We start from the raw sequence: 13,492 nt of genomic DNA, 5'->3' as shown, positions 1-13,492 counted from the left end.
CACATTGTCGAAAATTACACCTGTTCACGCCCTCCTTTCAGGTTACTGGCTCGTTTTCGCCGACTGCTCTGAATCGTACGAAAAATTCAAATGTTCTCCGCCGAATAGCATCGTCACAAAGTCTTCCGGATCATTTTCGATATGCACCTCGCAAACATACCACCTTCCTGCACCCATACACCACAAACAATGCATGCTCCATTCGACGAGGTGGGTGTCATGAGTGTTCTTTCACGTCAGTCGCCGAAAGTCATTTCAGGGTGAGAATCGTTCTCAAGAAAAAGATCGCAAAAATCAGTGTAAGTCTCGATGGAACGCTTGAGGATCTAGGATGGACTGGTTGTAGTCAGGAGCACTACGCGTCCTCGCCTTGTAACATGCTGTCAAAATCGAAAAAGATTGTATTTGTAGTGTGTGCATCTCACTTTCTCAGCACAAAAATTGCTGATTGAGATTGATCTGAGCTGTCGACCGTAGACTGACATGATGACGTCAATACAGTGCAGACTTCCTGGACTGGTACACGTGGTGTACTTTCTGCTTTGTGCATATGCAGGATCTAGGACTAGTACTTAGTAGGAGGGGACCGTGGCTGGACGTGGGGCAACACTGCTCTCTCTGTACTGTGACCTGCCGGCCTGGTGACTGAGCTGTGGACGTAGATACAACACACGAACAAGAACAACGGTAGATCTACATCATAAAATTATTATCATGGTAGATCTATTGCCATTGCAGTGCTGGTGGAAACTGCATGACTGTACCAATCCATAGTACCATACTTACGCCTTTGGAAATGTTAGAATTTGCGGAGTTGAAATTAATTTCTCAGTGCAGTTACATTGTCGATGTAGCTCCTCTCCTTGGGCTGCTCTTCATCTGTTGGACGTTTCTGCTGTGCTGGTAGCGGGAAGATAGACCTTGAAATATTCTTCTTTTGCCAGAGCATGTTATAATCATAACGAGTAGGTCCTATGTGATGAACAGTGTCCAAATTTGAAACAATCCCTTCGTATAAAATTGTGTTTTGGTGAAGTTGGTTTTGGTTCTCCATCACCTTCTTGCTCCATGGTGGTAACAGGATGACACAGGACCCAGCTCGCTTAAGACTCGGCAGAATTAGATGCCTTCGGGAAGCTATCCGATGCCTCACCGAGTGCCGTCCTCTTCCTGAAGCTCTCTGCTTCGTTCCTAAAACTCTTGAATATATTTCATCGGGGAAAGGCAATGCGCTGGGAATCTACCAGAGCCATTCTAGTGAGTCGAAGAAGCTTGGCGAGGTGAAGAACGACAAACCTGTGAAGGTGCTAAGTCATGGCCTTGACTTGTGGAATGACCAGGGCCAGTGGATCCAACTTACGGATGTATGTACCCGTAATGTAATGCATGTATGCACGTGGTGTCAAATCTTCTTTTTAAAAACTAACTTTCCATAGAAGTATCGTTAACCTGTGATCCATACAGGAACGCACTGAATGTGGGCAGTGCCACCACCGCTGCACATGTGCACACACACCACACACACACACACACACACACACACACACACACACACACACACACACACACACACACACACACACACACACACACACCAGAGACCCACACACACACACCATAGACATACACACACACACACACACACACACACTATCCCCACAGGATTCCGCGGATGCGCAATTTTCCGTGTTGGCTTTCATCCGCATTTTCGAGAAATTTTGCATAAAATCTGCGTTATCCATGGGAATGTACAAGAAAATAGTACACAATGCTCTAAATGTACTACAAAGTCTCACCAGCCATGAGTTTGTACGACAAAGTTGTATACATGCATGAAACTGTACGCTCAAGTTGTACCAAGGACAGATAATACGTGCATAAAGACCGCAATACCGCATATTTGCTGCATAATCCCGCATATTTGCTGCACAATGGCCTGTTTTCGCATAATTTTAGGATTTTGTCTGCGTATTCTGTGGGGACAGCACACACACACACACACACACACACACACACACACACACACACACACACACACACACACACACCACACACACACACACACACCTCAGACCTGCCCATCGCAGAAGCAATGATAGCGAACAGCTATGTTAGGCATAGAAACATGTAGTGCTGGGATTACACCATTCAACACACACACGCGCACACACACACACACCATTGGACGCCCATCGCAGGAGGCGATGATAGCGATGCTACAGCAGAAGCCATAGCAGCTTGTGCTGAGATTGCACCATTCAACAGCTTGCAAGGCTAAAGAATTGACCGCCACTGTTCAGCCTGGTCTACACCACACAGCTATGAAGTGGCTTTTTGGTCTTTTTATTTTATTTTTTATTTTTTCCCACTCACACATCACACCACATACTCCGGCATGCACTGGCTATTGGTAACCACCCAGGAGAATGAAAGAAAAGTCAGGAAGAGTCTGAGGCTGCGTTTACCGTAAAGTACCGTTGATCCGCCCCCTCTCTAATTCCCGCCCCCTGTCGATTTTCTACCTGTGAAGCAACTTCGGCGTATACAACGAAAATACGATGTTGAACCGACGCATGCAATGCTGTACACAAAATGTGCCTATCCAGGATGAAAATGTGCACAATCCAGCACATCGAGTCTGAACTTCTACGTTGTTGTACGTCGTACTACACTTGACAGCCTTGATCTAATTCCCACCCCCTGCCGAAAACCCAGCTGGGAAGCGACATGGTGTGGGGGCGGATCAACGGCACTTTGCGGTACACGACAACGCTGGGGATGAAAACGCAACAAAATCCTTTCGGATGCCTGGTTCATTTACACGGTCATCATCATCATCTGCGTTGCCGAAAAAATAATAATAGTAAAATAAAATAATAAAAAATAATAAACGGCATTATGCAGCTGTGTAAGCAGTAGATGCACAGTGTAACTGCCAGGCATCTCTGTCAGATGCCACGGTAGCGGAGTAAAACGTTAACGTTGTACACCAAAACGGAAGAAAACCAAAACGCTGGCCAAGGTGGAAGAATTTGAAAACGGAAATGTTCTGCCGGATAAATTTGGGTGTGTAAACAGTCGAAACGGTCTGCTGGCCTCGTTTTCCGTCACGTTTGTTCCGTTTTCGGCCGTTCACACGCATCCGGCAATCCAAAAACTTTTTTTACAATTTTCGTCATGTGACGAGTGCTGTCGTGTGGCCTGTTTTCAACTATTCCTTGAGTGTGATTGGTGCTTCCACGACAACACTTGGCACATGACGAACTTTGGCTGATCCTTTGCTCCCGTGTAGACGCGCGAAAACGATACAAACCGAGACCACCTTGGATCAGCTTTGATCGTGTAAACGCACGAAAACGAAAAAAGAAATGCGGACTGAAAACGGAAAACTGGCCGTGCGTTGTCGTGTAAACGCAGCCTGAGAAAGAGAAGAAAGACGTGTGTGACCATAATCGTCGGGAATCGAACCCGCAACCTATCGATTGGAAATCGCTGCACATACCACTGCACCATATGGGACAATACACACACACACACACGCACGCACACACACACACACACACACACCTCAGACCTGCCCATGGCAGAAGTGATGATAGCAAACACTAACTTTTGCTGGGATTACACCATTCAACAGCTTGCAAGGCTGATGAATTGACCGCCACTAATTTTAGCCTGGTCTACACCAGGGAGTCATCAATTTATATTTGACGACTCCCTGGTCTACATCACACAGCTGATTGAAGCGGCTTTTTCCGGCCAGTGAATCCCTATTTTACATTTTTTTCTTTTTTTGACACACCATGTACCACGTACCATGTACCGTAAAGTCCGGAGCAAACGCCCACTTCGCAGCAAACGCCCACCCCAGCGGGTCCATACTATTTTCGTCTTTTTCAGGTCAATATAGTTGTAAACAACTGGCATGAAGGTCGAATGCGTACGAAAACGACTGTAATGCCTACAAACTGCCTATATCCTACCAGGAGGCTGTGCAAAAGCGATTGTCATTATCTTCCTGCAAAGAAATAACTTCTGTCGAGATTTCCTTTCATTCAATAAATGTATCGTCTTTGTGGTAGTTCGTTCTTCATGTGGTACGAGCAATGCCACAGAAATTTGTGCAGTGCCACGATGTCGCGCTGTCAGGAACAATAATTGTTCTGATGAAGCGTCAGTCAACGGTTTGACTGGTCCCAATATTGCAGTTGCAAGTCGAGCAGGGTATGTCACAGAAGCTACACCTACAACGTCGCTGCTAACTTGTTGAAAAGTCCGAAGTGCCCAAGAAAAACATTTGCCTTTGGGCGCTGTGTGATCTCGAAATAATGGCTTGAAACACCGTCAGAAGTGTATTTGGTTCCTTCAATACTCTGTTCTTCGCTACCTTACTATTCGGAAGAAAACCCGTTCGGATTTGCGAAATAAAACAACCATCAAAATATAATCACTACGAGCTAGCTAGCTCGTGGCTATAGCGCTAGTGCACAAAGAGATTTTGAAACCAGGAAAGTGGACATAGTTTACCGTAGCAAAGTGCTCTTCCCGCTACGGTGTGAGATGCACTTTCGTACAGTAGGGGTGACAGTGCATGGGGTCAGTGTGTACAGGCCAGCAGATCTTGCAAAAATGGGGTGGGCGTTTGCTCCGGACTTTACGGTATACGTCCGTCGTAAGAGAAGCACGCAAATCTGCAAATGCACTGGATTGACACACACACACACACACACACACCACATACTCCGGCATGCACGGGCTGTTGGTCCACCCAGGAGAATGATAGAAGAGGTAGGAGAATGACACACACACACACACACACACGGTGGTAACGCTGCCATTCGGTTACGTTTCCCTTTGCAAGGGTCGGTAGTACACCATTTTGCCTGGACCGCAGAAACACATTTTTTCTAGTGTATTTTCTCGACATATACCTTGCAGTAGGTGGGCAGAAGTCGAAACAATTTGACGTCTAAGATACGTTCGTGCGTTCCGCTATCTTTCCCTGATCGCATTGATTATGCTATGGTAGTGGTATGAGGATTGGACTATCATTTCTGTGCTGGGTTATCGCCCTGACATGATCATTACATGTGCAGCCCTGTGTCTGGCAAGTGTGGCGCTTTGCTTATTGGTCTGTTTGGTGCCTCTATGCCGTGCAGGAGTGTCTTGCAAAGTTGTTGGGTGATAAAGCGAGTGAGGCCAACAAGACTGTTGGCGGCTGGATGATGGTGGTAGACAGTAAAGTATCAGTGTCAATTGAGAATGGGCCCTATCTGATGCCAATTATCAAGAAGAACCTACCTGGTCTGCCGACAGTAGGCACTGATGTTGTGGCAACTAAGTAAGTTGACCGGCATTGTGCAGCTTGGTTTATTTTGCTGGTGCCTCTGCTTTATTGTCAATACTAGAGTTAGATGTAGGGAGCAACACACTCTTCCCCTACTATCGCCGAAGTCGCGCCAACCTCTTCTTCACGTAGAGTTAGATGATAGCAATATCATTATGATATATTATAGGTGAGACCAAAATAATATCCTGATTCCCGGGCAGGACCCATGTGAAATTGGTGTGGGCAGGCGAATTTATATCTTTTAGTTTTACTATGCATGTATGCATTGCATGCTGAGCCAATAATTTTACAGTATTTTACACGAAATGAAAAAAAGTTTCATTTGTGGGAGGGTCGAGGATAGATTCGGTTGGGGGGGGGGGGGGGGGGGGGGAAGGAGGGGGCGTGAAAATTATCGATAATACCGGATGGCCCCTGAGGGTTCGTCTATAATTATCGAAAAAATATGAGTTTATAGAAAAGAAAAAGTATCAAGGAGCTACAAGTTACGCTATAATAGACACCCTTAGCAAAAAAACCTTATGTTGTAACGGTATTACCGTAAAGGGGAAAATACAGGGATTTGGGCTAGACCTTCAGCAAGATGCACGCTATTTTTAGTATGCTGCTGCCACGAGAATAGCTTTTGTTTCGCGCGGTGCAACCATTTTGTCACCATATACGCGATACAAGGTGAAATGCGTACGGACTATGCAATATTTGGCCAATAAACACACCGTTTGTCACAACGATAAATCAGCCCCCATAACGTTTTTACGCTGCAGCTTCAGCGCTATTTGGGTGATCAAGGTACGAGTACCGTAAAAAAATAGCGTTACCGTTGTTTGCTATTATTATTTTGCTTGTTCGCGTTGGCATCAACCTGCATAAAGCAGGTATATAGCCTTCGCTTAAGCTGCCATAAAAAAGAAAGCTCATCCTAAGCGAGAGGGCTAGAGGGAAATATAACGATAACGAGATACAGAATACAAAGAAATCCAATGAGTTCAACGTACAATTCAAAACAAGAAAGAAAGGGAAGAAAAACAGAGCCGAATCTACCGATTGATCCATCAATCGACAAAGGGGACTAATCCGTTAGTGTTGCAAAGTAGAAGCTGATTATAGTTGCAGATCTCCAGGCCAGGGCCAGCATATTGCCGATTCTGGATAGGTCTCCGCAGCATTTGATGTGGTAATTATCATAATGTTTGATAAAATTGTTAGAGTATCTAGTATCTAGAGTACCGAGTCTCTAGTATCTAGAGTATCTAGTGTAATTGTATCCGTTATTATTGTTAAGGGTATCTAGTGTAATTGTATCCGTTATTATTGTTAAGGTATCTAGTGTAATTGTATAACTTCAGCCATTACACACAGCACACATTAGATCCTTCCACTTTCGACGATCCTGGGCGAGCTGCCTCAGTGCAACTAGATCCTCGTGTGATGTGAGGGAGTTTGTGGATCTGGAATTTTTCAGGTCGTTGTTGATGGATCGCGGGAGTGTTGTTCTCGGGCGGCCTCGGAACCCTGAGCTTCCTGGCTGAAAGTATGCCGACATAGCCTGCTGGACCGGGGATGAGGTGTCTAGTCGAAGCATGTGGCCAAACATTCTCCACCTAGCAGACTGGATGATTCTGCTGAGTGGCTTGGAGCCAGTGCGCTTGTACAGTGCTTCATTGCGTATTATACGGGGATATTTGACCCCTATGACTGCCCGTAACTGCTAAGGGTGTTTGCTAAGGGTGTCTAATGTCCACTAACACCACCAGGTACTAAACAATCAGCCCATGCCATTTGATAGCCAGTTAGTTGTAGAACGCCAGTGCCATCGGTCAGTGTTGTGCAACGTTATTGCATGAGCTGATTGTTTAGTAGCTGGTAGTGTTAGTGGACATTATAGCGTGACTTGTAGTTCCTTGGTCCTTTTCTTTTCTATAAATTCATCCTTGGCTCTCCATCCGAGTCCAAATTATGAGTTGGTTCACATATCGCCGGTACGCGCCGGGAGACACTGTCGGCCCATCGCACCGATCCCGTATAATTTTGACCAAAAGTGGTATGTGAACCGTGTACACCGTTGCCGGGACCCAGACTTTGTGAAAATATCAAACCACGGCTCGTCCTATAATTTCCTGAATTGAAGATGAGGTCCGTTCGCCATTTTTGTAGTCGCTTCAAGGTGGCGAATTAAGTCCGCATACTAGCCCATCCTTGTCACATGATCTGCTTGACTGTTGTGCCACTTATGAGACAAATACAATTGAAACAAATACGTAATGCGAAGGATACATTTGAAGTTCTTGTGACTTCATCAACATTTCAAGCTAAGACGTATGGAGCAGGCACTTTCTTCATTCATCAGCGTTTGCGTGCATATTTTCGACGTCGTCGCTTAGTAGGTAGCCATAAAGGTGTAGAAGTAGTTTCATGGTCTGCAGTAAAAGATAGCACCAAGTGGCCATCACTGAAAGACCTTTTGAAACTGCCCCATGAACTACTGAAGAAACATAGAATTCAATCTCCAATTCAATTGGCAATCCTGTCATAGCACTTGGGCAAATTCTGTTCTACAGTCAAACCTCTTCAGGACGAACATGGATAAGGCGAACTTTCCATTAGTACGAACTAGGGCCCATCCTATGGTTGGCCAGGCATCAAAGTCAAAATCATTTGTTTACGACGAACTGCTGCACGGCGAACTTTCGTGAAGACGAACTATTTTCAAGCGTGATTTGAACAAAATCAGCGTGTAGTACGAACTTTCGGTCCACGTGCGTGGGCTGCACCGCTGGCTGTAGTTTTCCCTTTCTTTTTCGATAGTCGAGGCGTATTGTTCGTGACGGCTCATCAGATGTGCCCCCTCACACCCATGTGTTCTCTTCTATTTTACATTTAAAAAATATTATTGGACCAGTAGCCGAGTTAAATTCTATGTTTTTTGTCAGACTAAGAGTATGTGCTGTTTCTTCTTGCCTTATTTCAGATGGGAAGATGCCGTTGAGTATGCTTTTTCGGTACGCATCGGTGGTGCTACCCAGGCTGCAAAGATCCTACGTGAATGTAGTGATACAAAGGCTGTGGAACAGCTGCGGCAGGTGCCGAACAATTGGAGCCTGGAGCACGATTCTGAGTTAGCCAAGTTTGCTGTCAAGGCAAAGCAGAGGGAGAGCTCGCTGGACGTGGTGATCGATTCGATGAGTGGAGAGCTGTCCGAGTACCTTGTTCAGCTCAGGGCTTCCTCTGTAAGTCCTCTACTGTTAGAAATTATGTTCTAGTATCACCTTAGCATCATCTGTAAATAGCTCTGTACTGTGTCGATAGGCATGTGCCAACTTCTTGTTGCTCTGTTTAATGGCGTGTTAGCAGACGCCTTTCATGCCTGTGTGGTAAAGTAAGCCCTTTTCAGTCTGCTTCGGAAGGTCATGTGACAGTGTACGAAATTCATCCTATTTTCATTTTTGCAGAAGGATACTGGCTCAGCCAGCTCCTTTTATTTGGATTTTTGTGGTGAACTGCACGAGAGACAATTCAACAAGTCTGATTCAACAGTCTATACATCATTCTACATCTTGACCTACATGTACTATCGGCTGCTTCTTACAACCGTTTTGCTGGAGGCTCCGATATCTGGACTTGCAAACAAACATGCTTCTGTTCCTCGAATGGCAGGGAGCAGCAAGTTGGAACAAAAACCGCACAGTGTAGTCACTTCACACCAGGGAGTGGTAAAACACCAGTATTTATTACTCCCTGCGTCACACTGGGCTGCGCCACATGCGTATTAGGCCATCATTTTTTATATATATGTTTCGCGTCAGTTCAACTTCCAGAATCATATGCAAGAGGTGGAAAAAATATAAAGTTGCAAAAAAATAAAAATAAAAGCTCATCAGAGGTGTATAGAATTAGCTAGAACTGTACATAGCACAATAGCTCGTTCATGTTGTACATTCGAAAGAAAAGTCGTGCATCGAAGGACAAAGTTTGGGTTTTTGAGCATGAGTAAATATTCACTTTGGACAGAGGAGGCAACCGTGGCGTTGGTGCCCATGCTTCGCTGGATTATTGTACTCAGACTTCAGCAGCGATGCAAAGAGCTCCGGAACGACGCATCCTCTCAGCTTGAGGCAATCGATGCGGTCTGGTGTAAGCTCATAGAATACTGCTCGCAGATGCCGAACAGACGATTTACCAACGCTGGCCTCCAGGCCATTTCTGAATCTCAGCTTCGACGTATGCAACCAGTCCACACTGATGACTCGCGCGATCGTACACTCACCGTGCATGTTCGATTTTTTATTTTTTTCCGAAAAAAATCAAAACGTATGCGTGCGGACGACACGAAACATAGATCTAAAAAATGATGGCCTTAGTATACAATGCACTGGTGTGCTCACGGCGGGACGCTCTAATTCAGCTCCCCCTGCTAGCGCTCGCGCTGCTCCTTTGCGGCTTGCAGCAAAGGTACCAACCGTGGCTGTTACAGCATGTACCATCATGTTCAAGACTTACATAATAATGTTATACCATGTACAATCACCATGTAGAATCATGTATGAAGGACCTACCCCGGTACCTACCCGGTACGTACAGCGTGTGCAAGTCCAGTTCACACATCGACACATACATGGAACGAACGTTGAACGCGGGCACTTTGCGATACTGTTCTGGGCGTTTTGCGGACATGGTACGGTAAACTCTAGCTGCTTATGTTGCGAATTTTGCGATACGGCGCTACACGCCTGTTGGGGTGTGTATAGGCATCTTGCTTGGCCGTTAAATCCCGATGTTCTCCATGTGGTAGATCAAGTGTGCACTGGACACATACCTATAATATAGATTGCTCTATCAACTTTTTGATAATACATGGACATGTATTTGTGGGCCGGTGCACATGCCTTTAATACCAGTTATGTGAACTGGGAAGTTATCTGGCACAGATCTTGATCTTCTCCGTTCAGAGACCCTGTCCGCTATCCGTCGCTATAGGAGAAATCAGGGGATATGCAGTCAGTGTAGTTGTAGATGTGCGTGTTTCCCTTGCATCGTCGGGCATACACGATGCTAAATGCTTTTGCTATGTGCTGTGTCTCTTTTCTGCCTTATTCTACGTCTGAAGGAGAATGATGAGGCACAGACATTGATGGATGGTGGTTTGGACACTTACTGGGAGTCTGATGGCAACACTGGCAAACACTGGCTGCGTCTTCATGTCAAAGCCGGTGTAGTTGTGCGGTTAGTATGCCAGTTAGTGTGTTATGCATGACACAGCTGTACGGCTAGTACGCCAGTCAGTGTGTTTCATATCGCACTTACGCACATATAAGCGCACGGGCTTATGTCCGGGCATAAGTGAACACGATTGGTGAAACACCCGGGAGCTGAATACTACTACTACTGAATACTACTAAGCATGCATAACATGCATGCACTCCGAATTCCCGCGCTTCGGCACGGGACTGCGCGGAGCATACGCATTACATCAGCTCTCCATGCTGTTGCTTCTTGCTCTTTCCTTTGCTGCGCTGACTGTCAAATTGTTTGACCATCGTGGCCAGTTTCTGATCACCACCACCCACCCTATTATCTCTCACTATCATTCCACTCTAAGCAATCCCGAAAGGGAGAACAGTAGGGATCGTGGGTCAGGCCGGCATTGAGCCAAGTGCGCCTACATTCGCTCACAAGTGCATCCTTACTGCATGCTCATGTATTGACACGTCGGAATTCTCGCCGGGCAATTGTTGCCCCCGTTAGCTTTGGCATTGGCCATACTAACCCACATTGGTGCTTGCGATACTAGCTTTGGCGTTGGACCCTAATGTTGCATATTATAAGCGGCAATTGTGGCCTATCTCCTGAGAATACAATGCGTAATAGCTCCCAAACAGGTCGGCTTGTTGTGTGGCTGGTAACTTCAAATTATCAGCACAAATCCCACGAATTTTTCTATGTAAGTGGATTCCGTGGGGCTTATAATTTACCGGGCCTGCCCAGTTGGAGGTTCGAATTATCAGACATTGTTATGTGGGAATCATATTGTTTGAAATCTGTCATATTCGAATTATTAGGATTGCACCTGTACAAAACAGCATGCCATATTCTGCTCCATCTCTCTGCAGTCGGCTGTCACTTTTTCTCGATGAAGATGATGGCAACTTTCTACCCCAGGTTGTAGAGGTTGCAGTCGGCAATGCTCTGGACTCCCTGAGCGTGTGCAAGACCGTTGAAGCTGATGTGTAAGTGCTGGTAATGCTATTAACCTGCCTGGCTTACTGCAGTATGTGCCACCCCCTTGTTTTAGATTGAAAACATGGAAAACTGTGGGCACAAGTTATGCGTTAGAGTCCACCAACTAAACCAGATTTTGAACAGTAAGACTTCTTGCCGTGGAATGCCTCAGTACTCCTTGTCAGTCTGGTGCTAACTTGAGCACGTCTGACTGTTCAAAATTTGGTTTAGTTGGTGGACTTCAATAACGCATAACTTGCGCCCCGCCGTTTTCCATGTTTTCACTTTAAAATTACCTTGGCTTACTATCCACGAGTTCTTACTGCATCCTTGTTTTAAATTTGTTTGTGCAGAGAGAGAGAGAGAGAGAGAGAGAGAGAGAGAGAGAGAGAGAGAGAGAGAGAGAGAGAGAGAGGGAGGGACGGGGAGACAGAGTGAGAGACAGAGTGAGAGACAGACCGAGAGACAGAGAGAGAGAGAGGGGGGGGGGGGGGGGGGAGGGAGGGAGAGACGGAGAGACGGAGAGGACAAACAGGAATGGGGTTAATAATTCAGTATCGTGTATTTTCTTGGTGCCTGTCCAGTCCGCAAGAGGAGATGACTGTCCTGGAGAATGCCTCCCAACCATATCGCTACATTGAGCTGAGGATCAAGAAATGTTTCTGTGAGCTTGGATTCTTCTCTTGCACTTGCATATCCCCTCAAACGAACGTACACATGCATACATGCACCCCCCCCCCCCCCACACACACACACATGTATGTATGCATGCACATGTACCAGTAAACCCACAGACTAATTGTCACAGGTTGACACAGTCCCTGATTCTGTGCCACCCATTTGCATGAGCCTTGTGGTTGTCGTTGCCGCCAGCATCGTAGATTCATGAACTTCGGATTTTATTTGCACACGGAAGTCTTGTGTGTGTGTGTGTGTGTGTGTGTGTGTGTGTGCGCGCGCGCGCGTGTGCGCACGCGCGTGTGTGATTGTATTTGTCTGTTAATGCATGTGTGTGTGTGTGTTTGTGTGTTCTCCTGTATGCATGTGTGTATGGGTCAATGGCTGCGGTTGATTATGAATAGCGGATGGCGTGGACACACGGATACGTGGCATCAAGCTTGTCCCAGCCGTCGTGCACGTGAATGGGCTCAGCCAGAGCATGTTTGATGATGCCGATTTCACCAAGTGAGGAACTATTTTTGTTTTTGAAAGGGGAGTGTTTGTGATCGGGAGATGTTGAAAACAATCTGCAAGTTCAATGAGTTCGTGCTTGGCAGTACCAGTAATAGATTGGCATTTTGGCAGTAAAGGGTTTGTCCAAACTGTGCTTTGACTCAAACTAGGTCTGTCTGTATCCACTTCACTCTTGCTATATTCAAGGGGATCAGTGTCCTGCAATGTTATCGCATGAGCTGATTGTAAAGTAACTGGTGGTGTTAGTGGATATTATAGCATAACTTGTAGCCCTTTGGTCCTCTTTTCTTCGTGTAAATTAATCCTTGGCTCTCCACCCGAGTCTAGTTATACCCTAAAAATCAAATTTTCACTAGTTGTAGTCTTCGGGGTGCTGAGTCGAAAGGTCTTGGTCTGAGGAAGCTGGGAAGTCTGTATACACTGTCACGCTGGACCTTGCAAAACAAATTTCAGCCGCAACAAATTTTCGGCCAAACATGACTGGGCCGAAGAGCACTATGCGCAGCCCGAGGGTCTTAGGCACCTGCCTATGTGTGGGTGGGTGTGCATTCTACATGCCTGTTCTGTTCCATCTGTGTGTGCATAGCTATCCCAAGCTAGACCAGAACATTCCCAAGGATGTATTGCATCGACGAGCCATTGTCTTGAAGAGGTAATCTAGAAAAATAAATGTGTTTCTTTGTTGTCAGACAGTTATGACTGTGTGCATTGCAGTGTCAGTGTATGATAGTG

At 45.9% G+C, this 13,492-nt stretch overlaps 1 protein-coding gene across 1 annotated transcript in view; it reads left to right on the top strand.

Moving 5' to 3' along the window:
• Nucleotides 1–782: 782 nt before the first annotated feature.
• The window catches only part of LOC135823514 (E3 ubiquitin-protein ligase HECTD3-like), a 41,015-nt gene continuing 28,305 nt past the window's right edge, over nucleotides 783–13,492 (top strand). Inside the window, exons 1-8 of the mRNA XM_065336359.1 lie at nucleotides 783–1,364; nucleotides 5,160–5,341; nucleotides 8,319–8,577; nucleotides 10,455–10,570; nucleotides 11,458–11,574; nucleotides 12,151–12,230; nucleotides 12,649–12,751; nucleotides 13,347–13,412. Of these exons, the coding sequence (XP_065192431.1) occupies nucleotides 1,083–1,364; nucleotides 5,160–5,341; nucleotides 8,319–8,577; nucleotides 10,455–10,570; nucleotides 11,458–11,574; nucleotides 12,151–12,230; nucleotides 12,649–12,751; nucleotides 13,347–13,412 (1,205 nt within the window). The 5' untranslated portion in view covers nucleotides 783–1,082. The remainder of the gene's footprint in view (nucleotides 1,365–5,159; nucleotides 5,342–8,318; nucleotides 8,578–10,454; nucleotides 10,571–11,457; nucleotides 11,575–12,150; nucleotides 12,231–12,648; nucleotides 12,752–13,346; nucleotides 13,413–13,492) is intronic.

The sequence above is a fragment of the Sycon ciliatum genome, chromosome 1 (genome assembly GCF_964019385.1).
Source record: "Sycon ciliatum chromosome 1, ocSycCili1.1, whole genome shotgun sequence".
NCBI lineage: Eukaryota > Metazoa > Porifera > Calcarea > Leucosolenida > Sycettidae > Sycon > Sycon ciliatum.
This window is presented reverse-complemented; position numbering and strand designations above follow the sequence as displayed.